Raw genomic sequence first — 27235 nt, 5'->3', positions numbered from 1 at the left:
TCGACTACAGCTCGGCATTCAACACCATAGTACCCTCCAAGCTCGTCATCAAGCTCGAGACCCTGGGTCTCGACCCCGCCCTGTGCAACTGGGTACGGGACTTCCTGACGGGCCGCCCCCAGGTGGTGAGGGTAGGCAACAACATCTCCTCCCCGCTGATCCTCAACACTGGGGCCCCACAAGGGTGCGTTCTGAGCCCTCTCCTGTACTCCCTGTTCACCCACGACTGCGTGGCCACGCACGCCTCCAACTCAATCATCAAGTTTGCGGACGACACAACAGTGGTAGGCTTGATTACCAACAACGACGAGACGGCCTACAGGGAGGAGGTGAGGGCCCTCGGAGTGTGGTGTCAGGAAAATAACCTCACACACAAAGTCAACAAAACAAAGGAGATGATTGTGAGATGTTCACCCCGCTATCATCCAGAAGGCGAGGTCAGTACAGGTGCATCAAAGCTGGGACCGAGAGACTGAAAAACATCTTCTATCTCAAGGCCATCAGACTGTTAAACAGCCACCACTAACATTGAGTGGCTGCTGCCAACACACTGACTCAACTCCAGCCACTTTAATAATGGGAATTGATGGGAAATGATGTAAATATATCACTAGCCACTTTAAACAATGCTACCTTATATAATGTTACTTACCCTACATTATTAATCTCATATGCATACGTATATACTGTACTCTATATCATCGACTGCATCCTTATGTAATACATGTATCACTAGCCACTTTAACTATGCTACTTTGTTTATATACTCATCTCATATGTATATACTATACTCGATACCATCTACTGTATCTTGCCTATGCTGCTCTGTACCATCACTCATTCATATATCCTTATGTACATATTCTTTATCCCCTTACACTGTGTATAAGACAGTAGTTTTGGAATTGTTAGATTACTTGTTGGTTATTACTGCATTGTCGGAACTAGAAGCACAAGCATTTCGCTACACTCGCATTAACATCTGCTAACCATGTGTATGTGACTTAGCAGATGTGACTTTGATTTAGCTTCTGAACTAGCTTCTGATTAGCTTCTGGATTAGCTTCTGGGCTAGCTTCTGGCTAGCTCCTGGCTAGCTTCTGGCTAGTTTCAGGCTTCTTGGAGGATTACAGATTTGAGGTAAATAATACTTTTTTATAAATATAAATTGGTGAGGCGGGTTGCAGGAGAGCGTTTTGAAGATGAGTTGATGGAAAATAAAAATAAAATGTATGTGAAAAAAGTTGTAAATATACAGTGCCTTGCGAAAGTATTCGGCCCCCTTGAACTTTGCGACCTTTTGCCACATTTCAGGCTTCAAACATAAAGATATAAAACTGTATTTTTTTGTGAAGAATCAACAATAAGTGGGACACAATCATGAAGTGGAACGACATTTATTGGATATTTCAAACTTTTTTAACAAATCAAAAACTGAAAAATTGGGCGTGCAAAATTATTCAGCCCCCTTAAGTTAATACTTTGTAGCGCCACCTTTTGCTGCGACTACAGCTGTAAGTCGCTTGGGGTATGTCTCTATCAGTTTTGCACATCGAGAGACTGAAATGTTTTCCCATTCCTCCTTGCAAAACAGCTCGAGCTCAGTGAGGTTGAATGGAGAGCATTTGTGAACAGCAGTTTTCAGTTCTTTCCACAGATTCTCGATTGGATTCAGGTCTGGACTTTGACTTGGCCATTCTAACACCTGGATATGTTTATTTTTGAACCATTCCATTGTAGATTTTGCTTTATGTTTTGGATCATTGTCTTGTTGGAAGACAAATCTCCGTCCCAGTCTCAGGTCTTTTGCAGACTCAATCAGGTTTTCTTCCAGAATGGTCCTGTATTTGGCTCCATCCATCTTCCCATCAATTTTAACCATCTTCCCTGTCCCTGCTGAAGAAAAGCAGGCCCAAACCATGATGCTGCCACCACCATGTTTGACAGTGGGGATGGTGTGTTCAGGGTGATGAGCTGTGTTGCTTTTAAGCCAAACATAACGTTTTGCATTGTTGCCAAAAAGTTCAATTTTGGTTTCATCTGACCAGAGCACCTTCTTCCACATGTTTGGTGTGTCTCCCAGGCAGGTGGCTTGTGGCAAACTTTAAACAACACTTTTTATGGATATCTTTAAGAAATGGCTTTCTTCTTGCCACTCTTCCATAAAGGCCAGATTTGTGCAATATACGACTGATTGTTGTCCTATGGACAGAGTCTCCCACCTCAGCTGTAGATCTCTGCAGTTCATCCAGAGTGATCATGGGCCTCTTGGCTGCATCTCTGATCAGTCTTCTCCTTGTATGAACTGAAAGTTTAGAGGGACGGCCAGGTCTTGGTAGATTTGCAGTGGTCTGATACTCCTTCCATTTCAATATTATCACTTGCACAGTGCTCCTTGGGATGTTTAAAGCTTGGGAAATCTTTTTGTATCCAAATCCGGCTTTAAACTTCTTCACAACAGTATCTCGGACCTGCCTGGTGTGTTCCTTGTTCTTCATGATACTCTCTGCGCTTTTAACGGACCTCTGAGACTATCACAGTGCAGGTGCATTTATACGGAGACTTGATTACACACAGGTGGATTGTATTTATCATCATTAGTCATTTAGGTCAACATTGGATCATTCAGAGATCCTCACTGAACTTCTGGAGAGAGTTTGCTGCACTGAAAGTAAAGGGGCTGAATAATTTTGCACGCCCAATTTTTCAGTTTTTGATTTGTTAAAAAGGTTTGAAATATCCAATAAATGTCGTTCCACTTCATGATTGTGTCCCACTTGTTGTTGATTCTTCACAAAAAAATACAGTTTTATATCTTTATGTTTGAAGCCTGAAATGTGGCAAAAGGTCGCAAAGTTCAAGGGGGCCGAATACTTTCGCAAGGCACTGTATATATATACAGGACACGACAAGACGAGGACAAAAGACGTCTGAACTGCTATGCCATCTTGGTTGAAGATCTGAAAATATGGAATGGACAGTCACAACTGCTGTTGTAAATGGACAATCACAACTGTCATCTGTAAATTAAGTGAAAAGGAAAATACTTCTACATTTCCTGCTGTGTAAACACATCGCAAATAGGCATGCGATAACTCCTGATAAAGTTGGGTAGCTGATATTCAGAGCTTAAATACCCAAATTGTCACAGGAATCAGGAATAATAAAGACAATGCAATGGCCTGTTTTACAAACGGTGGGCCTACCACAAGCCTGGTCATTCTTTAAAAGTAACTTCCTCACCATCTTAGACAAGCATGCTCCATTCAAAAAATGCAGAACTAAGAACAGATATAGCCCTTGGTTCACTGTAGACCTGACTGCCCTCGACCAGCACAAAAACATCCTGTGGCAGACTGCAATAGCATCGAATAGTCCCCGCGATATGCAACTGTTCAGGAAAGTCAGGAACCAATTCACGCAGTCAGTCAGGAAAGCAAAGACCAGCTTTTTCAAGCAGAAATTTGCATCCTTTAGCTCTAACTCCAAAAAGTTCTGGGACACTGTAAAGTCCATGGAGAACAAGAGCACCTCCTCCCAGCTGCCCACTGCACAATCCGGTTTCCGAGCCGGTCACGGGTGCAACTCAGCCACGCTCAAGGTACTAAACGATATCATAACCGTCATCGATAACAGACAGTACTGTGCAGCTGTCTTCATCGACCTGGCCAAGGCTTTCGACTCTGTCAATCACCGTATTCTTATCGGTAGACTCAGTAGCCTCGGTTTTTCTAATGACTGCCTTGCCTGGTTCACCAACTACTTTGCAGACAGAGTTCAGTGTGTCAAATCGGAGGGCATGTTGTCCGGTCCTCTGGCAGTCTCTATGGGGGTACCACAGGGTTCAATTCTCGGGGCGACTCTTTTATCTGTATATATCAATGATGTTGCTCTTGCTGCGGGCGATTCCCTGATCCACCTCTACGCAGACGACACCATTCTGTATACTTCTGGCCCTTCCTTGGACACTGTGCTATCTAACCTCGAAACGAGCTTCAATGCCATACAACACTCCTTCCGTGGCCTCCAACTGCTCTTAAACGCTAGTAAAACCAAATGCATGCTTTTCAACCGTTCGCTGCCTGCACCCGCACGCCCGACTAGCATCACCACCCTGGATGGTTCCGACCTAGAATATGTGGACATCTATAAGGTACCTAGGTGTCTGGCTAGACTAAAAAACTCTCTTTCCAGACTCATATCAAACATCTCCAATCCAAAATCAAATCTAGAGTTGGCTTTCTATTTCGCAACAAAGCCTCCTTCACTCACGCCGCAAAACTTACCCTAGTAAAACTGACAATCCTACCGATCCTCGACTTTGGCGATGTCATCTACAAAATAGCTTCCAATACTCTACTCAGCAACCTGGATGCAGTCTATCACAGTGCCATCCGTTTTGTTACTAAAGATCCTTATACCACCCACCACTGCGACCTGTATGCTCTAGTCGGCTGGCCCTCGCTACATGTTCGTCGCCAGACCCACTGGCTCCAGGTCATCTACAAGTCTATGCTAGGTAAAGCTCCGCCTTATCTCAGTTCACTGGTCATGATGGCAACACCCCGTAGCACGCTCTCCAGCAGGTGTATCTCACTGATCATCCCTAAAGCCAAAACCTCATTTGACCGCCTTTCCTTCCAGTTCTCTGCTGCCTGCGACTGGAACGAATTGCTAAAATCACTGAAGTTGGAGACTTTTATCTCCCTCACCAACTTCAAACATCTGCTATCTGAGCAGCTAACCGATCGCTGCAGCTGTACATAGTCCATCGGTATATAGCCCACCCAATTTACCTACCTCATCCTCATACTGTTTTTATTTTATTTACTTTTCTGCTTTTGCACACCAGTATCTCTACCTGCACATGTTCATCTGATAATTTATCACTCAAGTGTTAATCTGCTAAATTGTAATTATTCATTCCTATGGCCTATTTATTGCCTACCTCCTCATGCCTTTTGCAAACAATGTATATAGATTCTTTTTTTTCTACTACGTTATTGACTTGTTTATTGTTTACTCCATGTGTAACTCTGTGTTGTTGTCTGTTCACACTGCTATGCTTTATCTTGGCCAGGTCGCAGTTAAAAATGAGAACTTGTTCTCAACTAGCCTACCTGGTTAAATAAAGGTGTTCTCAACTAGCCTACCTGGTTAAATAAAGGTGTTCTCAACTAGCCTACCTGGTTAAATAAAGGTGTTCTCAACTAGCCTACCTGGTTAAATAAAGGTGTTCTCAACTAGCCTACCTGGTTAAATAAAGGTGTTCTCAACTAGCCTACCTGGTTAAATAAAGGTGTTCTCAACTAGCCTACCTGGTTAAATAAAGGTGTTCTCAACTAGCCTACCTGGTTAAATAAAGGTGAAATTAAAAAAAAAAAAAATACTAATAAAATTCACAAAATTCCATTGTAGTCCGACATGGTAGGCTACACCCCAGTAATTTCGAGACATGTCTTGGTGCTTTACAAATGGTAGGCTTACCACATAGATGGGCATTCATAAAATAAAATGTCAGGCAACACTGTCGGCTACACCTCAGTAAGTACGGCCCGAGCCGACACCTTTTGGACGTCTTTTGTTGTTGCAGTTCCGGACCAGCCTTGATTTACACATCCACGGACATTGGATTTTGGTCCGGACCAAATGTGAACCAATCATAGACGCCGATGTTTGGTTCAGATTTTGTCTGGTGAGACCAGACTTGATTTGGCACAAACATAGACGTCTGTAAATTATTTATTTTCAACTTTCATTCAGAACCAAAAATGGGCCTGAGTTCAACATCTGGAAAATACGTATTTTCAACTCAACCGAAAATGAACCTGATTTCAATGTTGAGAAAAAACATGTTTTTTGCATTTCTATTATTTACCCCATTTTTGTGATATCCAATAGGTAGTTACAGTCTTGTCCTATCTCTGCAACTCCAGTACGGACTCGGGAGCGGCGATGGTCGAGAGCCATGCGTCCTCCGAAACGCGACCCTGCCAAGCCGCACTGCTTCTTGACACACTGCTGGCTTAACCCGGAAGCCAGTCGCACCAATGTGTTGGAGGAAACAACTGGCGACCGTGTCAGCGTGCAGGCACCCGGCCCACCACAGGAGTCGAAGTCGTTAAGGTGCGATGGGACAAGGACATCCCGCCCGGCCAAGCACTGCAGTACCTTAGACCACTGCGCCACTCGGGTGGCCCAAATACATATTTTTGTTATGTCTAGAAAATATGCCTTTTCAACATTATGGAAAATATGTATTTTAAACATACGGAAAATACCTTTTCAAAACCTAAATTGAACTTCAACTTCTGGTAAATACATCTTTTAGATGTCTTTTCAACATCATTTTGCTTACTGGGAACAATTCTAGTTTTGCGGGGGGCGGTATTTTTTGGTCTCGCCTATGGCGGCGGCAGAACGGCAAGGACCGGCCCTGAGAACAAAATACATTCCAGAAATTACCTGGCACTATTTCTAGGAAGCAAACGTGTGTGAATACTTGGGCTTGAGATACTACTAGCATTTAGGGATGGACAGATATGGAAATTATAAGATGATATTGATAACCAATATTGTCTTCTTGGCCATTATGGGCAATGCACTGTTTCAGAACATTTGTAAACAAATAATTATCTTTCACCTGCACCCATACAGAATAACACAGAGGGCTAAAACAAAACAAAAAAGTGGTGCAATTGAAGGGGAAGAACTATTGATAATGCATGTTGTGTAACATCACAAACAGAGATGTTCTCACAGCTGGAGGACTGGAGATGATCCCAGATATCAGAATTCACACTCACACCCGATTACCATCAACACTGTGTAACACTGAGCACACGCACAGTTCAGCCTGTTGACTCATGTCATAAGCACTGCATGTTTCACATTTCAACGAATGGAAAACGGACTGACACTCTTGTCAAGGAAGGTCTGTCATGCTTCTACTAAGAAATCCAGATAAAAAAATTATTCAGGCTACATGCCAAATATTCGTATCAAATATTTGACTAGTGAACTAAGCTATTTATACATAATTCAAGCTCTAACATTGTAGTGCAATGATCCCATGATGTTCTCCCACCAAGGTTCTCATGATAATACAGTACTGTACAGTACTGCTGGATTTGACTCACGGGACATTACATTAATCTCCAATGACAGAGGAGCTAACAGCAGGATTCCACAGAACTCTGTACAAGCGGGTATCACATTACCACTGTGCTTCCTTTCATGTGATAGGTCTACACTCTGAAGAGCACTGGTTATGACATGTTTATCATATAGTATATGACATGGTAAGCATTTCTTTCATATTTTTGTTGAGATTGCCATCAACAAAACACCAGGATGTAGCCAAGTCTATTTCAATACATACACAGGTCTCATTGGCCATGCTCCAGAGTTGCTAAGCTCTAAAATAGAGGTCGACCGATTATGATTTTTCAACGCTGATGCTGATACCGATACCGATTATTGGAGGACCAAAGAAGCCGATACCGATTAATCAGCCTTTTTTTTTTACAACAATACTGAATTAACACTTATTTTAACTTAATATAAAACATCAATAAAATCAATTTAGCCTCAAATAAATAATGAAACATGTTCAATTTGGTTTAAATAATGCAAAAACAAAGTGTTGGAGAAGAAAGTCATATGTGCCATGTAAAAATGTGTGCCATGTAAAATATGTGCCATGTAAAGAAGCTAACGTTTAAGTTCCTTGCTCAGAACATGAGAACATATGAAAGTTGGTGGTTTCTTTTAACATGAGACTTCAATATTCCAAGGTAAGAGGTTTTAGGTTGTATAAATATCGTATTTATAGGACTATTTCTCTCTATACCATTTGTATTTCATATACCTTTGACTATTGGATGTTCTTATAGGTGCTATAGTATTGCCAGTGTAGCAGTATAGCTTCCGTCCCCCTCCTTGCCCCTACCTGGGCTCGAACCAGGAACACATAGACAACAGCCACACTCGAAGCATCGTTAACCATCGCTCCACAAAAGCCGCGGAATAACTACACCAAATCTAAAAGCGAGTGACGTTTGAAACAGTATTAGCGCACACCCAGCTAACTAGCTAGCCATTTCACATTGGTTACACCAGCCATTAGGCTGATAGGCTTGAAGTCATAAACAGCGCTGTGCTTGCGAAGAGCTGCTGGCAAAACGCACGAAAGTGCTGTTTGAATGAATGATTACGGGCCTACTGGTGCTCAGTCAGACTGCGCTATCAAATCAGACTTAATTATAACATAATAACACACAAAAATACGAGCCTTTGGTCATTAATATGATCGAATCCGTAAACTATCATTTCAAAAACAAAACGTTTATTATATCAGTGAAATACGGAACCGTTCGGTATTTTATCTAACGGGTGGCATCCCTAAGTCTAAATATTCTTGTTACATTGCACAACCTTCAATGTACAGTATGCCATAATTACGTAACATTCCTGCGAATTAGTTCGCAATGAGCCAGGCAGCCCAAACTGTTGCATATACCCTGACTCTGCGTGCAATGAACGCAAGAGAAATTACACAATATCACCTGGTTAATATTGCCTGCTAAACTGGATCAGTAGTTATAACTAGTGATTATGATTGATTGTTTTTTATAAGATAAGTTTAATGCTTGCTAGCAATTTACCTTGGCTTCTACTACATTCGCGTAACAGGCAGGCTACTCGTGGAGTGCAATGGTTAGAGGGTTGGACTAGTTAACTGTAAGGTTTGGAACCCCTGAGCTGACAAGGTGAAAATCTGTCATTCTGCCCCTGAACAAGGCAGTTAACCCACAGTTCCTAGGCAGTCATTGGAAATAAGAACGTGTTCTTAACTGACTTGCCTAGTTAAATAAAAGGTATTTTAAAAAAGTATATATAAAAAATAAAAAAAAAACGGAAATCGGCGCACAAAAATTGTGATTTCCGGTTGTTATAAAAACTTTAAATCGGCCCTAATTAATCGGCCATTCCGATTAATCGGTAGACCTCTACTCTAAAATCTCCACCATCAAATATAGACCTGCCTTGCCTCACTCTCTGCCTCTTCAGATCCAGCTGCTTATTTGGTCACAAAGCCCCCCCCCCAAAAAAAAATATTAGGTGCTTGGGTGGAAGGAAGGTTTCATTGGGACAGCCTAGGAGTCAGGGTAGGTTTTGGACCATCTCAGACATAATTCTGTTTTTTGCCTTAATAACTGGTTGTATTGTTACAATGAGCAAAAAGGGTTTTGTTACAAACCATTTCACATCAAGAACTATCATTGTATGTATATTGTGCCATGCCGTCATTAATGCAATTGATGATTACTCCTATCTGCATTGATCCATAGAAACCTAATTTTAATGTGTACCTCTCGCTTTTGGACTGTTAATTAATCAATGTACGCAAGGACACATCCTTTGAGATTTAGAAAAAAACTCACAATTTACAGCTCTGAATAGCCTGCTTTTCTTTTTACAAAACACCAAGTCAATGCATAGAGCGAAACAATCTTCTCTAACTGCACATTTGTTGCTCAGGTCTGACTGTTGCCATGGCAACAGATCTCAACATTGAATGTTGTATCAACATTTCAATTGCAGTCATCCTAGGAACAAAGCACTGGTTTATTCTATTTCATTAATTTAAACTTCAAAACGTGCAAGGTCATTTGCTCAAGTATTCTTTGATGAATGAGAGACAGTCGTAAATCCAGTGATTAAACAAAGAACCCGATTCTGTGAAGATATGTGGCTCTCCAGTTGTGTAAGAAACAAGTGGCAAGTCCATTAAGTGAATGGCAGTGCTAAGTAAGTAGTTACCCCCAGGGCCGGTTTAATGCTAGGGACTTACCGGGGATGAAGCCCCTGGGTCCAGGCCTGTGAGGGGCCCAAAAGGCAGCAAGAAATGAGTAAAATAACACAATTAAGGAAATATATACTTTATATATTATATATACAGTATATATTATATGTAGTATAGATTTTATATGTTTTTTTCACTGCAACCGCCAACCACAGGAAAACTCAGGAGCCAGCTCTCAATGAGTGTAGACAGCCTGCCGCTCTGCTAATCATCAGATGGGGGATGAAAGGAGGTAGGGGGCCCACGTGGGTAACTGGGGGGCATGCCTTGATTGGGTAAAAAAAAAGTTTTCAAGAATCAAAAACTGCATAATAAATACATGTGACTGGTCAATTCTGTGATTCAGGGCCTCTCAATGTTCAAAATACACCAGAGAGCATAATATAGCCACAGAGGATCAATAGCTTAGACAAAATAACCATGGATCAAGTTTGATCACAAGCACATACAGGTATCTGCCAAAATTAAGGAAACACCAACATAGAGTGTCTTAAAATGGTGTTGCGCCACCACCAGCTACCAGAACAGCTTCAATGTTCCTTGGCATAGATTCTACAAGTGGACCTAAACCTATGAAAAAAACAAAACAAAGGGCCTATGATTTCTTAAAATCAGGCCCTGGTCACCCCACACCTGCTTTGACCACCCTGAGGGGGCTCTCAGGCTATGGACCACAATCATTGGAATGCACAAAGGCCACTTGCCTCAAAAGCTCCAGACAACAGTATCCGTCCAGCAAGGTTCTCCATCAAATGTAATCCTAAGGGGAAGCCATGCATTGTGAATGATAAGAGATTTAAAATTGGGACTGTTGCCATCAGATTGAATACGTTAATGAGTACTCATGTAAACAACTTGGTGTTGCCCTACAAAAAATAAATGAGTTACATATGAGGAGCTAAAATGATTTGAAAGCAAATGTGAGAGCAAGTTCCAGGATCATAAATAGTATTGTTGTGTTGGCAGCCTACAGATAGCCTATGGTTACCTTTTTTACAGGGAGCCCATGTACACTTAAATTGATAAATGTAGGCGCACACAAAGACATTTTGGACCACAATGAAAAATATTTGAGGTAACAAGACATTTTCTTTGTAGTAGTGGTGGCGATCATGAATAGTGGGGCAAGTGGGGCTCCCGAGTGGCGCAGCGGTCTAAGGCACTGCATCTCAGGTGTCACTACAGACCCTGGTTCAATCCCCGGCTGTATCACAACTGGCTGTGATTGAGAGTCCCATAGGGTGGCACACAATTGGCCCAGCGTTGTTCGGGGTAGGCAGTCACTGTAAAATAAGAATTTGTTCTTAACTGACTTGCCTCGTAAATTAAGAATTTGTACTCAGTGTCTTCTCCATAGCACTTAGGGGCTGCAGTGAAGTAATCATTGCAAAAATGATGATATCGGTGATTTTTTTTTTGTAGGCACACTGGTGCTCCTACATTTTGAATCCAGGTCACACAGCAACATATTTAGGTGCATATGCAAGTAAAATGGTAGCACTGTAGAGCCCTGCCACATTGCTAGAGTGCACAAACTAAAATCAAGTAGTTCTCAACATATTATTCCTAAATAGTTTGTGATCAGGCGGGATATAATTAGCGTGAGACTTCAGTGGATAGAATTCATCTCTGATAAGTTTGGCCCTACAAACCCTATCACATCAATGCACAAAATGACACAGTGGGTAAATGTTACATGGACAACTAAGATGAGGAACAATTGCAATGATGTGACATCCAGATTCTGATCAAGAGATAGTGATATCTATTTGTGTCGCCTATAATTTCAGCATATTCAGCAAACAATGTTACATCTATATGGTTACATATACAGTACCAATAAAAAGTTTGGACACACCTACTCATTCAAGGGTTATTCTTTATTTTTACTATTTTCTACATTGTAGAATAATAGTGAAGACATCAAAACTATGAAATAACACATATGGAATCATGTAGTAACCCAAAAAAGTGTGAAACAAATCCAAATATATTTTATGTTTTAGATTCTTAAAAGTAGCCACCCTTTGTCGTGATGACATCTTTGCATATTATTGGTATTCTCTCAACCAGCTTCATGAGGAATGTTTTTCCAACAGTCGAACTCCTATGTGAAGGAGTTCCCACATATGCTGAGCACCTGTTGGCTGCTTTTCCTTCACTCTGCGGTCCAACTCATCCGAAATCATCTCAATTGGGTTGAGGTCGGGTGATTGTGGAGGCCAGGTCATCTGATGCAGCAACATCACTCTCCTTCTTGGTCAAATAGCCCTTACAGAGCCTGGAGGTGTGTTGGGTAATCATTAAGTGTGCCTTGAATTCTAAATAAATCAGTGACAGTGTCACCAGCAAAGCACCACCAGTCTAATGTCCATTGCTCATTTTTCTTGGCCAAAGCAAGTCTCTTCTTCGTATTGCTATCCTTAGTAGTGATTTCTTTGCAGCAATTCGACCATGAAGGCCTGATTCACACAGTCTCCTCTGAACATTTGATGTTGCAATGTGTTTGTTACTTGAACTATGTGAAGCATTTATTTGGGCTGCAATCTGAGATGCAGTTAACTCTAATGAACTTATCCTCTGCAGCAGAGGTAACTCTGGGTCTTCATTTCCTGTGGCGGTCCTCATGAGAGCCATTTTCATCAGCTTGATGGTTTTTGTGACTGCACTCAAAGTTCTTGAAATTTTCCAGATTGACTGATCTTCATGTCTTTGAGTAATGACGGACTGTCGTTTCTCTTTGCTTATTTGAGCTGTTCATTCCATAATATGGACCTGGTCTTTTACCAAATAAGGCAATCTTCTGTATAACACCCCTACCTTGTCACAACACAACTGATTGCCTCAAACCCATTAAGAAGGAAAGAAATTCCACAAATGAACTTTTAACAAGGCATACCTGTTAATTGAAATGCATTCCAGGTGACTACCTCATGAAGCTAGTTGAAAGAATGCCAAGAGTGTGCAAAGCTGACATGGGTGGCTACTTTTAAGAATCTCAAATATAAAATATATTTTGATTTGTTTAACACTTTCTTGGTTACTACATGATTCCACATGGTTACTACATGATTCCATATGTGTTATTTCATAGTTTTGATGTCTTCACTATTATTCTACAATGTAGAAAATAGTAAAAATAACCCTTGAATGAGTAGGTGTGTCCAAACTTTTGACAGGTTCTGTATACACACACACACACACACACACACACACACACACACACACACACACACACACACACACACACACACACACACACACACACACACACACACACACGTCTCTATTTCATGAGTTTATTTGCTATAGCCTATCTACACAATTAGCATTTCAGCTACATCTTCTCATAACTACACTGAACAAAAATATAAATGCAACATGGAACAATTTCAAACATTTTACTGAATTACATGTATAAGGAAATCAGTCAATTTTAATTAATTAATTAGGCCCTAATCTATGTATTTCACATGACTGGGAATACAGATATGCATATGTTGGTCACAAATACTTTAAAAACAATGGGCCTCATAATGAGCCTCAGGATCTTATCACAGTATTTTTGTGCATTCAAATTGCCAATCGATAAAATGCAATTGTGTTCGTTGTCCGTAGCTTATGCCTGCCCATACCATAACCCTAACACCACCATGGGGCACTCTGTTCACAACACAAATAACATTAAATTCTGGCAACAGCTCTGGTGGTCATTCCTGCAGTCAACATGTCAATTGCACGCTCCCTCAAAACTTGAGCCATCTGTGGCATAGTGTTGTGTGACAAAAGTTGTGAGTGGCCTTTTATTGTCCCCAGTACAAGGTGCACCTGTGTAATTATCATGCTGTTTTATCAGCTTCTTGACCTGGCACACCTGTCAGGTAGATGGATTATATTGGCAAAGGAGAAATGCTCACTAACAGGGATGTAAACAAATTTGTGGACAAAATTAGAGAAATAAGCTTTTTGTGCTCATGGAACAGTTCATGAGACATGGGACCAACACTTTACATTTTGCGTTTATATTTTTGTTCAGTGTTGATACCAGTGGACAGCGCAGGATGGATCTTTCCATCGCTGCTTCCAAGGACCGTTCTGCTTATTGAAATAATGTTGTTGAACGTGTGGGTCTCTTGAAAAAAAAGGACGTTGCAAATGCATGTAGAATCGCGGGTCTAGGATGCTTCAGCAAAATGTGCATGACACCAAAGCAAATTGCATAACAAAAACATCAATAACCACAATTAAACATATAAATGTTGATAAATGGAGATGTTTGGGATAATAAAGAATCAAAACGGCAGGCTAAATTTTTAAAAAACAAGGTAAACAAAAGAACGAAATGTGATGAACAAATTAAATAGAATAGTCTTACCTTGAGGTGGCAAGCAATCCTCCTCTCTTCTATGAATGCATTTCCTTTTTGTTGCACCAAGCTTTTATATGAAATCTGTAAATGTCATTTAAAAAAAACTAAAATAACAACAAAAACTCACAAAAAATGCACGTAATAAAGCATGGAGCTTTATTTCTGATGATAAAATCGGTCATTTCATTTTTCGTGCAGATACTGTTAAAAACGTTTTTCCATATCAAAAAGACTTGGCAGATATGAATGCCTCATTTTGTTTGATCGTTTACGGAGGGCAATATGCCAAATATAGTGTAGTAAATCTTCTATCTACATAATTCAGTCAATCCGTTAGGTTTGGTGTTGATATGAAGCAAAAAGGAGACTCTAGCAGGTTCATCTCTCTCTCTTCAGTACGGAGTCTCAGTTGGTCCAAACTCTCGGGTATTCTGCCACCAGAGGGAGCTTACATTAGGTCCTATCAGCATGGCACATCTCTAGTAGTTTGCAGCTAAAAAGACAGGACTACAGTAAGTGTAATATCGTCACTTTTGTGGGGTACAATTTGATATGAATTAATTGACTTTTATTGACATAGCAAATGTTGCTGCCCCCACTTTTGTAAATGTAATTAAGCATTAAGGCAGAGGCATAAGGTGTGATAGGTCCCCAGTAAATGTGCAAATTATTTAATATATAGCGCCATCTATCGAAATTATAGAGTGGGACTGGGACATAAGGAAGATCATTACAGAAACAAAATGTTAAAAAACGACTTACATCCAGAAGAGGATGGGTCACACCTCTGAGCCAGGTTCCTCTAAGTTTTTTTTCCTTTTAGGGAGTTTTTCTTGGAAACTGATTTCGCCTCAGCTTGCTCTGTGGTCTAGGCCAGGCTGCCCTACCAAGTAAAAAGGCAGTAACTGCTCATTTGGTCAAAAAAAAAATAGTTGTCATTTTTGATACATGAAATACATGCTTAATCATGGGGACAAGTATCCTGCCTCTATTTTATTTTGGAGAAAATGGGGGTCATGCTGTGAAACCAAGGTAAATAAGAGCCATTTCTCTCAGTTCCACACTATGAGCAGTTGGTGCCTTTTTGACAACAGCTGACACAAAAAGCTTCATAAAATACATTTGATTGAACGGTCAGTTTGGTCTATTTTATTCTTTCAAGGACAATTAAGTCAAGAGGACCCACTTTTACACATGACAAAACAATGGATTCACCACAACATATTAAACACAGTCACTAAAGCCAGAGGCATGGTCTAGAGATCTTCATTTACATGACACACCACTACAGTACAGGTGGCCAACCAAGGACCTAGTCTCTCAAAGGAAGCCATGAGCATTCACGGCCCTCTCTCAAGCAGCATACTTTGAAACCAACAACAGTTGGGACTTACAGTCCAAATGTTATCCATTGAAGTAAAATGCTTCAGTACCGAGGCGCTCCAGGACCAGGATGGTCACCCCTGTATTACACCAAAGGTCATTAAGGAATGTTCAAAAGCAAGGAATGAAAACCGCTGAATCATTTAAATAAAATGGTTGGTAAGGAGAGGATGGGGACTCAGTGGGAGCCCTCCATAAGTGCATCTCAAATGGCACCCTATGTCCTATATATAGTGCACTACTGTTGACCGGTCCTGGTCAACAGTAGTGCATCATATATAGGAAATAGTGCTCTAGTCAAACTTAGAGCACTGTGTAGGGAATAGGGCGAAATTTGGGACAAACAGTCACAGCAAATTGGATGTTATGAATATTAAAATGGATGCCAGTTTATGACAATCGACACAAGGATTGTATTTACCATTTAAGGGCTCAATCTAAGTCTTAAAATCAGTAGCTGGTGGACATGGATGTTGCAGCTAATTCATTAAATTAAAAAAAAAAATTCAACGAAAGCACGACTAAGAAAAAGGCCAACCAGTCTGAAGAAGTTCTTATCGATGTTCTGCTCGAGTACCATCTCTCCAAAATAATACATGTCAGTCCATTTACAAGACAAGGAGCTTGGCGTATTCAAGCTCAAAGTTACACAAAAATAGAGGAAAGCAGAATGTACACGGGCAAATGGTCTTGAAGAAAACCGCTACCTTTCTCACTCTCCACAGATAGGTCTGTAAACCCCCTGTTAACTATCTGAGAAGGAAAGAACAAAAAAAATAGATGGTCACTTAAAATCATATACATGTATATTCAGCCACAGCTCATTCACTGTGGACAAAGACCACTTGCATCAACAAGAAAACAAATCTTACAACCCAAGCTAAGGTACATAGAATGGTAAACACCCTCAGTTCACAAAACAGACCCTTTATATACAAACAAATTTACTATTCTCATTTTTAACCAATCAGAACCGAAGAGTGCCAACCAAAAAGGTATGCATACATCCACACAAATTAAATGAATGACAGCTGACTAATGTCAAAAAAAATCCAACAATTACCATTTCAGAGTAATATCTCTTTAGATCACCTTTGTATCAATACATTTGGATTCATTTAGTGTTACTATAGTACTGGTTAATTACACCAGTCAGATAAATATATAGTAACTGAAACTAGTGAAAAACATTATGGATTACATTAGTCATAAATATAATTTGCTTTGTTATACCATGACTTTTGCATACAAACATTTCAATAGTTCAAACCAATTTTTTTACAGGCATTTATGAACGGAACAGCTCTTTACGGATTTGCGATGGCTCATGAAACTCTAAATTCCTTCTACCTGAACACAGATTCCAGAAAAGGGCATCCATGAGTTTCTGACTCTGGGGAAGTAGGGCCTCATTGCCAAAATATGGCTTTAAAGAAACCCAATAATTAAAAAAAATTCCATACTACTACTACTGACTAATACATTTGATATAACAGTAAAAGTTTGTGGGGAATGCCAAGAAGTTTGCTAGAGATGAATTACTTTTTTCCTACAACTGCGGTAATACGAAGATTAATTTTATTCAAAAGGGATAGGATTTTGTCTTAAACACCTGCAGTTTAATCTAACCTTTCGGTTGCATTCCTTTAAGACAAAATGGTGCAAATATGTCACTCTTCAGCAAATGGTTAAAAACAATCACAGACAAAAAAGACATTTCAATAATTTACTATGTATTTACACAATCCATCTGCTTCTCCAGCTTCATCTTCCATTGATCTTGTCATCGTGATCTTATGTCTTGCGGATACATCTTCTAGTCACCCATTTTTACTTTCGACGTCTACAAGAAAACACATATTTGATTATGTAATAAGTAAAACAAGAAGAAGCAAACCTATATTCAGTTCATGCAATCAGCTACAGAAAGATTATGCTATTCAACCAATCAAAGGATGAAAACTGTGGCAAAAGAATGTCAGTTACCTGCAAGATGGCTACAATCACTCCAAATAGCCCAATTGCACTGCCAAAGATTTCCACAATAAGGATTTTGACAAAGAGGCTGCCGTTCTGGGCATCAGCCAGGGCGGCTCCACTCCCAACGATGCCAACACAGATGCCACAGAAGAGGTTGGAGAAGCCCACAGTAAGACCAGCACCAAACATGGAGTAGCCTGTCAGGAAAGAACACAATCAGCACAGTCTTTACTTTATAGCCTGAAATTGTATTTTATCATTTGAGCTATTGAAGCCAATGGCAAAATGTGCCTACTTTACATCTAATGTTGAGCCTGCCTCTATATCATTGGAAATTAAGAACGCGTTCGGCTTCCAATCAACAACTAGCCTGAGTGCCAATCTGTTAGTGCCATCATGCCAACTCCTTGTCACTCATGGTCATGCAAAACAGGCTAATTAACACCCATGTCAGCAAGTATCTTCTTACCTGCTTGGTAGTTCCTTGCCCCAATGGTCTCTGGTGTAGTGCCGCTAAAACTCTATAAAGGGAAAGATGGTGTGTAAAGAAATAGAATGATGTCTAATAAAATTGGAGCCGTCTACTACAGTGTCACATCAGTAAGCCTGAAGAAAGATTCAAGGCTGTTCTCCAAGAAGTCCCTTCCTGAGGCTACGGCTAGTTACCACATGTTCAGTCCCAAATGGTACCCTATTTCCTATTCATTGCACTACTTTTGACCAAAAGGAGTACACTATATAGGGAATAGGGTGCCATTTGGGATAAAGCCATCTTAATACTATATCACCATAGTCATAGTGATAAGTACTTTACAACACTGCTTTTTAAGTAACAATACATTAAATAGCTATTTAAGTCTTTTTTTTGGGGGGGGGGGGGGGGGGGGGGTGGTATCTGTACTTAACGATTTCTATATTTGACAACTTTTACTTCACACATTTTCCCTGACAACCAAAAGTACTCTTTACATTTTGAATGCTGAGCACGACAGAAAATGGTCCAATTCACACACTCCAGAGAAAAACCCTGGTCATCCCTACTGCCTCTGATCTGACGGACTCACTAAACACACATGCTTCATTTATAAATTATGTCCGAGTGTTGGAGTGTGCCCCTGGCTATCTGTAAACTTTAAAAACAAGACAATTATACCATCTGGTTCTCTTACTTTTGATAAGCAAAAATATTTTTGCAATTACATTTACTTTTGATATTTAAGTATATTTTAAACTAAATGCCTTAAGACATTACTCAAGCAGTATTTAACTGGGTGACTATCACTTGAGTAAAAGTAAATATTCCTTAATCGAAAATGACTCAAGTATGATAATTGGGTACTTTTTCCCACCACTGTTAAAGGACACAGATGATTATCATATCATAAGCCACCTCTCATGCTTACCTCAGCCATGTTACTTATCACGATTGCCATGATGATCCCATATATAGCTACGGCCTCACAGAAGATAATGCTGTGGACAGGAAGAGACAACAATAGCATTGAACACAAAACATTGATGGGAAAGACTGGTCTTATCAATACAAAACATACAGTTGAAGTCGGAAGTTTACATACACCTTAGCCCAATACATGTAAACTCAGTTTCACAATTCCTGACATTTAATCCGAGTAAAAATTCACCATCTTAAATCAGATAGGATCACCACTTTATTTTAATAATGTGAAATGTCAGAATAATAGTAGAAAGAATTATTTCTTTCATCACATTCCCAGTGGGTCAGAAGTTTACATACACTCAATTAGTATTTGGTAGCATTGCCTTTAAATTGTTTAACTTGGGTCAAACATTTCAGGTAGCCTTCCACAAGCTTCCCACAATAAGTTGGGTGAATTTTGGCCCATTCCTCCTGACAGAGCTGGTATAACTGAGTCCGGGATGTAGACCTCCTTGCTCGCACAAGCTTTTTCAGTTCTGCCCACACATTTTCTATAGGATTGAGGTCAGGGCTTGTGATGGCCACTCCAATACCTTGACTTTTGTTGTCCTAAGGCATTTTGACAACTATGGAATTATGCTTGGGGTCATTGTCCATTTGGAAGACCCATTTGCGACCAAGCTTTAACTTCCTGACTGATATCTTGAGATGTTGCTTCAATATATCCACAATTTTCCTCCTCATGATGCCATCTATATTGTGAAGTGCACCAGTCCCTCCTGCAGCAAAGCACCCCCATAACATGATGCTGCCACTCCCGTGCTTCACGGTTGGGATGGTGATCTTCGGCTTGCAAGCCTCCCATTTTTCATCCAACCATAACGATGGTCATTATGGCCAAACAGTTCTATTTTTGTTTCATCAGACCAGAGGACATTTCACCAAAAAGTATGATCTTTGACCCCATGTGCAGTTGCAAACCGTAGTCTGGTTTGATTATGGCGGTTTGGGAGCAGTGGCTTCTTCCTTGCTGCACTCACTGAGTGGCCTTTCAGGTTTTGTCGATACTGGACTCATTTTACTGTGGATATAGATACTTTTCTACCTTTTTCCTCCAGCATCTTCACATGGTCCTTCGCTGTTGTTCTGGGATTGACTTGCACTTTTCGCACCAAAGTACGTTCATCTCTAGGAGACAGAACGTATCTCCCTCCTGAGCGGTATGAAGGCTGCGTAGTCCCATGGTGTTTATACATGCGTACTATTGTATGTACAGATGAACGTGGTACCTTCAGGCATTTGGAAATTGCTCCCAAGGATGAACCAGACTTGGAGGTCTACAATTTTCTTTGAGGTCTTGGCTGATTTCTTTTGGTTTTCCCATGATGTCAACCAAAGAGGCACTGAGTTTGAAGGTAGGCCTTGAAATACATCCACAGGTACACCTCCGATTGACTCAAATGATGTCAATTAGCCGATCAGAAGCTTCTAAATCCATGACATAATTTTCTGATATTTTCCAAGCTATTTAAAGGCTCAGTCAACTTAGTGTATGTAAACTTCTGACCCACTGGAATTATGATAGTGAATTATAAGTGAAATAATCTGTCTGTAAACAATTGTTGGAAAAATTACGTGTCATGCACAAAGTAGATGTCCTAACCGACTTGCCAAAACTATAGTTTGTTAACAAGAAATTTGTAGAGTGGTTGAAAACGAGTTTTAATGACTCGTTTTCACATCAAAGCGGATTCCATCTTCTGACTTCAACATACATACACAAATGTAGAATAGTGAAGACATCAAAACTGAAATAACACATGGAATCATGTAGTAAAACAATGAATGAAAGTAAAACAAATCAAAATATATTTTAGATTTGAGATTCTTCAAAGTAGCCACCCGTTGCCTTCATAACAGATTTGCACACTCTTGGCATTCTCTTAACCAGGATCACCTGGAATGCTTATCCAACAGTCTTGAAGGAGTTCCCACACATGCTGAGCACTTGTTGGCTGCTTTTCCTTCACTCTGCGGTCCAACTCATCCCATTGTGGAGGCCAGCTCATCTGATGCAGTACTCCATCACTCTCCTTCTTAGTCAAATAGCCCTTACACAGCCTGGAGGCGTGTTGGGTCATTGTCCCGCAAAAAAGCATAAACCAGATGGGATGGTGTATCGCTGCAGAATTCTGTGGTAGCCATACAGGTTGTGTGCCTTGAATTCAAAATAAATCATTGAGTGTGACCAGCAAGGCACCCCCACACCTTCATGCTTCACAGTGGGAACCACACATGCAGAGATCATCCGTACACCTACTCTGTGTCTCAAAGACACAGCGGTTGGAATAAATACTCTCAAATTTGGACACATCATACCAAAGGACAGATTTCGACCAGTCTAACGTCCATTGCTCATGTTTCTTGGCCCAAGCAAGTCTATTCTTCTTACTAGAGTACTTTAGTAGTTTCCTTGCCGCAATTTGACCATGAAGGCCTGATTCACAGTCTACTCTGAGGCAAATCTTATGTCACATTCACCAAATACAACAGGCAGACCATACAGTGAAACGCTTACTTACAAGCCCTTAACCAACAACGCAGTTTTTTTTTTTTTTTTAAATACCCCCCCCCAAAAAATAAGGGAAAAAAAGTTACAAATAATTAAAGAGCAGCAGTAAAATAACAATAGCGAGGCTATAAAGAGTGTACAGGTACAGAGTCAATGTGTGTGGGCACCGGTTAGTCGAGGTTGAGATGTCTGTTACTTGAACTCTGAAGCTTTTATTTGGGCTGCAATTTGAGGCTGGTAACTCTAACCTATTCTCTGTAGCAGAGGTAACTCTGGGTCTTCCTTTCCTGTGGCAGTGCTCACGAGAGCCAATTTCATCATAGCGCTTGATGTTTTTTGCAGCGGCACTTCAAAGTCCTTGAAATGTTCCGGATTGACTGACCTTCTTGTCTTAAAGTAATGATGGAATGTCGTTTCTCTATGCTTGTTTGAGCTGTTCTTGCCATAATATGGACTTGGTCTTTTACCAAATAGGGCTATCTTCTGTATACCACTCCTACCTTGTCACATCACAATTAACAGGCTCAAACGCATTAAGGAAAGAAATTCCACAAATTAACTTTTAACATGGCACACCTGTTAATTGAAATGACTACCTCATGACGCTGGTTGAGAGAATGCGAAGTGTGCAAAGCTGTCATCAAGGCAAAGGGTGGCTACTTTGAAGAATCTCAAATATATTTTGATTATCACTTGTGGTTACTACATAATTCCATATTTTTATTTTAACCTTTATTTAACTAGGCAAGTCAGTTAAGAACAAATTCTTATTTTACAATGACGGCCTACACCGGCCAAATCCTCCCCTAACCTGGATGACGCTGGGCCAATTGTGCGCCGCCCTATGGGACACCCAATCACAGCCGGTTGTGATACAGCCCGGGATCGAATCAGGGTCTGTAGTGATGACTCTAGCACTGAGATGTAGTGCCCTAAACCGCTGCGCCACTCGGGGACCATATGTGTAATTTCATAGTTTTGATGTCTTCACTATTATTCTACAATGTAGAAGATAGTAAAAAAAGAAAGAAAAACCCTGGAATGAATAGGTGTCCCCAAACTTTTGAATGTATATATACACAGTACGCAAATATAGACGAAAATTAATTACTTCATCTGGGTCTCAGAAACCGGCCCATAATGACACGTTTTCACTTTGAATATCTTACCTGACCAAATTCTTTGTTTTAATCCGTGGTGCTTTTACACCACCTCCTATGATGCTGGAACCTGTGATGTAAATGCCCCTGTAAAACAAGGAAAACAAAATTAATTATGAACATAGAACTAGGTTTGGATGATACCTGGGGGACCTCTTCTACAATGTTACTCCAAATATTGCAATATCCGATATAATCATGATGCGCCGTTAATGACTAGATAATTCCAGACTGTGTAATTTGCATTTATTTTCAATATTATTGTCGCATTCTCACTTAATAATCTTAGTTTGGTGAGAAACTAAGACTTAGTTAATTAAGTGTAGACATCATTCAACATATTGATACCGCCTAACTAATAAAACTGCAGTTTTGATTTGTAAAGTTCAAGTAGAGTAGTCTAGCACGTCACAATATATCGTCAATGTCAAATCAAGATATTCGATTTAATCATAAAAATCAGACCAACCCTACAGAAAGCAGAAAATAAAAACAGTGATACACTAAAGTAATACTCCTGCCATCCACGAGTAGTAATTTAGCCTGCTGAAATAGGGAAGAGGATGGGGACAAGACACTAGTTGCTATTTGAATTTTCAAATCTAATTTCAGAACTTCCCTATTCATATTGGACAAACTCTTCTGATGCAACACTCAAAAGGGGGAAATTAACAATACTCACCAAGCTGCTCCGACAACAGAGAGCGAGATGGCCAAGCCAATTCCAAGGTTTGCCCACATAAAGGGCGACGTTTCTGTCAAGAACCTGAGTGAGAGAGTATCATTTTACCATGGAAATCAAACATTCTAAGCTTTAGTCTAGGTCAACACTTCTGAAATACCACCTGACTGGAATTATATTAGTAATCAGCACCAGACTCAAGAATTTGGCTAAAATTCTATGCCTATGATATATCCTACTATTCCAACTAAACTAAGACAAGAGACTGTCATACTAACCATGCCACATCAAAGCGGAATCCAAGGTCGAAGATTGTGTAGCAGATACCTGAAAAATATCACCAACGCAGAAAAAAAGTGGAAACGTTTATGCATGTGTGTGTACACTGTATGTAGATGTATGTGTGTTGCAGTACAGAACAGTTCTGTACAGTACATGCAATGTCAAGCCACTGAGTTACAGAACCAAATTGTGCCCGAGAAATTATGAAATGTCAGAAGGTAAGCGTGATAGCTCACCCTCACACGAGAAGTGCTTAGGTTCCTATTTTTTCTGACTGTAGAAACTAAGCTAGCTTGATTTATTTAGCTATGTTGTGGTATATACGTTTTCTATAGTAAAGTTATGCTGTTAGTGCAGGGCCTTATATTATGCAGTCGAACATTAGTTAGTTAATCGCTTGCTAGCTAACGTTAACTAGTTAGTTAGCTACGTTACTTCCTGTAAGGATTTGGTCAAATTCTTACAAACAAATGGCTAAACAAGTTTTTGGACGGCAGTGCCACAAGCGTAAATAACAACGTACATTGCAAAGAAGCTAGAAAGCTAAATAACTAGGGATCCTGAAACATTATGACATATGTGAACAAGCCATCACATCACTGCAGAGACAACTTAATTACTACTAACTAGCAGCGCGATAACGTCACGTTAGTTAACAAGTCAGCACAGTATCTGTCAAGCAGACATTCACAATCAATAAAAACAAACGTGTTTTTTAAATTTTTTAATCAAGTATATTTTTGCCATCATCATTAGCTAACTAAACCCATTACATTAGCTAGCAAATATACAACGTTTTCTTACCAACGATGAGAATAGTACTCCAGAAGGCCAAAGTGACCCCGGTGTAGAGAATGGCGTGTCCGTTCATGATCCACTCAATCACCCAAACCGCGATATTTTACGGGCAATCTCACAACACTACCTTCAGGTTGGTGTTTACAATTGACGCCAAACGGTCTGAATAATATAAATAATGTCAATCACCCCCCGAAATCGTTCAATTGGAGAAGAAAAGTCGAACCATCAAAAAGGGAAGGAATACAGTCAGCTGATCGAGCTTGACTTGAGCATGTGACTGTGATAACAAACGTCATTCTACTTCCTGTTTTCCACAGCCGCGGGAGCTTCAAAGCAGCCTCCGCTGGTCATGTCTAGAAGGGATACCGATTTTGTCAAATTGATTAATGAAATGTTATTTTCCTGTCAAATCGCCAATTGGCAACCCATCCCTTATGGGATTAATTGACACATAAACAAACATTACAATAATTCACTATGGTAATTAAATGCTAATTCTTCTTCCGGTGTTCTCTGCATTGTATAAAGAGTAAAAAAATATATAATAATCTATACATAATAGTAAATAAGGTTATCCAAACAATAATTACATCCTTAGAGCAGTAAAATAATATACATACATATATACATTCATTACGACAGACAGACAAATAAATACAGAAATAAAAAGAAACAGAAGTCACTTGAAACAAGTCTGGCAAAAAAATAAGATTCATATGGGAGACAAGCCTATACACAATCTATATACACACATGCCATTTACCACATAGAAGATTAATATGGGACACAAGCCTATACACAATCTATATACACACATGCCATTTACCACATAGAAGATTCATATGGGAGACAAGCCTAAACACAATCTATATACACACATGCTATTTACCACATAGAAGCAAAATATTTTTACAATTTAATTGTAGGTAGCCCTTTTTCTTTTATTCCAGGATTTATCTAAATATTCCACAAACGGAAATACACAAAAAAACACTTACATTTCTCCTCATCACTCAGCCACATAATGCCAGTATATATCTGGTGTGCTTTCTGGAATAAGAGCAAGCGTATATCGTAGTGGATAAACTGAGTTTCACTCTCTATTTTTTAAAGGTTACATAGTCCTTCCTCTTCCATTTCACCACAATACCGACCTGTTTCAATACACAGACGCAATATCCCTGATCTTACCTGTTTCAATACCCAGAGACAATATCCCTGATCTTACCTGTTTCAATACCCAGAGACAATATCCCTGATCTTACCTGTTTCAATACCCAGAGACAATATCCCTGATCTTACCTGTGCACATAGTGATCTCTTGCTTTTAGCTAGGTTATACATAATACACAGCTCACATACAAATTCACCCTTAATCAAACAAAATGTTCTCAATTTGGGTTTATGATTAATCTCCTCCAGTTGTTGTTGTATTGCATCAGTTGTTTTTTAATCATATTTATGTCTCCCTTAATTAGTTTTTTGAACAGATGTCAGACTGTTGAAAAAGGTCAGACATTTCAGTTGTCCAGGCTGTCTCTATGGATAGATCCCATAAAAAAAAATGTTACTAGCTATTCTGGCAGTTGGCATATCCAACAGTCTATTCCAAAGTCTCACCATACACGCCTTCCATCTCACCTTACAGGGTTCCCAGCCCCTGTCCCCAGTTATTGCAAGTATGGGTGCAAACTTGTGGACACCTAAAAAGTAAAATACATCTCTCTGTTATGGACATTTTCCTTTCTAAAATACATCTTAGCACCTCACACTCCTGATGAATAGTCCAGAACAGGACACACACATGTCTGATACAGTTTGAAATACGTAGCATAACCAATAACTTTGAGTGTTTTTGTTTTTCCTATACCTCCCCCAAGATCTCTACTTGCTGAGTCGGCCAGGGCAGACGCTCCGTAAAGAAAGGAACTATGTTCATCAATAAAAATACCCAAATATTTATAAATGCTTGTAAACTCAAGAATGTCTCACCAAAACAAAACTGAAAAACACTTCTCTTAGCACCTGGTTTTCTAAAATGCATTATCTGTGTTTTTGTCTGGTTGATCATGGGTCTCCATCTTTTACACCAATTGACTGCACATAATAACATTTTCTGCAGGTCTTGTTCAGTTTCTGCCATCAAAATAATATCATCAGGATATAAAAGGATACTTAGCATTTCATCATCATATCTTACTCCAATATTTAACTGTTTAATTTATTTTGCCAAATCAAATCAAGTCCAGTAGTCCCGTTCAGTACAACGAGAGTGTGTATTGCACAACGTCGAGTTCTACAGCAGACTGGACTTGATTTCCATAGAATCACTTGATGGCTAGCTACAATTCGCCAGTAAATATACTTTCTACTGAGCACTACATTCATTACATGATGTCATAACTATAACTATAGCAATGGGAATATGGCATGAGAGATGGAAATAAATAACAAAGTAATTGGCTGCTTAGATTTAGTTTGTATTATTTTTTACTTTAAAAAACAACAAAAACAACAAATAAGTGGAACTCATGCTAGAACGGGCCAATAGGATCTCTCTAGCTCGTGCTTGGCTCTTCCCACCTCCTTGCTTGTTCTGCCCACCATGACTAATTTGTTCGCATTGGAAAGGACAGGCTGGGGTCCATCTTGGTTTTGATTTAAAAAATCTTTGGCCAAATGCTCGCTGGCTTCCCTTGCAGTCAATGCTACTGCAATGGCATACTCTTTTGGAGCAGA

At 39.8% G+C, this 27235-nt stretch overlaps 2 protein-coding genes across 3 annotated transcripts in view; both read right to left on the bottom strand.

Moving 5' to 3' along the window:
- LOC109874554 (beta-1,4-galactosyltransferase 2) overlaps positions 1 to 15250 on the bottom strand; it is a 151664-nt gene extending 136414 nt beyond the window's left edge. The window contains exon 1 of the mRNA XM_020466524.2: positions 14244 to 15250. The gene's annotated coding sequence lies outside the window, so the exon portion shown is untranslated. The remainder of the gene's footprint in view (positions 1 to 14243) is intronic.
- A 113-nt stretch (positions 15251 to 15363) lies between these two features.
- atp6v0b (ATPase H+ transporting V0 subunit b) lies at positions 15364 to 24815 on the bottom strand. 2 transcript variants are annotated; one of them, XR_002252711.2, is made up of 9 exons: positions 24500 to 24777; positions 23692 to 23740; positions 23414 to 23497; positions 22741 to 22818; positions 19004 to 19073; positions 18070 to 18121; positions 17607 to 17797; positions 17362 to 17463; positions 15371 to 16373 (listed from the first exon to the last, which is right to left on the bottom strand). XR_002252711.2 is itself a non-coding variant. In XM_020466525.2 (8 exons), the coding sequence occupies exons 1-8, from the start codon at positions 24564 to 24566 to the stop codon at positions 17437 to 17439; spliced, it is 618 nt and encodes a 205-aa protein (XP_020322114.1). In that variant the 5' UTR covers positions 24567 to 24815; the 3' UTR covers positions 15364 to 17436. The 2 variants fall into 2 exon arrangements, 1 of the variants encoding a protein (XP_020322114.1); XM_020466525.2 differs by having other exon boundaries at positions 15364 to 17463; positions 24500 to 24815.
- Between the last annotated feature and the right edge of the window lie 2420 nt (positions 24816 to 27235).

Source organism: Oncorhynchus kisutch, linkage group LG30, assembly GCF_002021735.2.
Source record: "Oncorhynchus kisutch isolate 150728-3 linkage group LG30, Okis_V2, whole genome shotgun sequence".
Lineage (NCBI taxonomy): Eukaryota > Metazoa > Chordata > Actinopteri > Salmoniformes > Salmonidae > Oncorhynchus > Oncorhynchus kisutch.
Note: the sequence above shows the minus strand (reverse complement) of the source record. Positions and strands in the feature narration are given on the sequence as shown.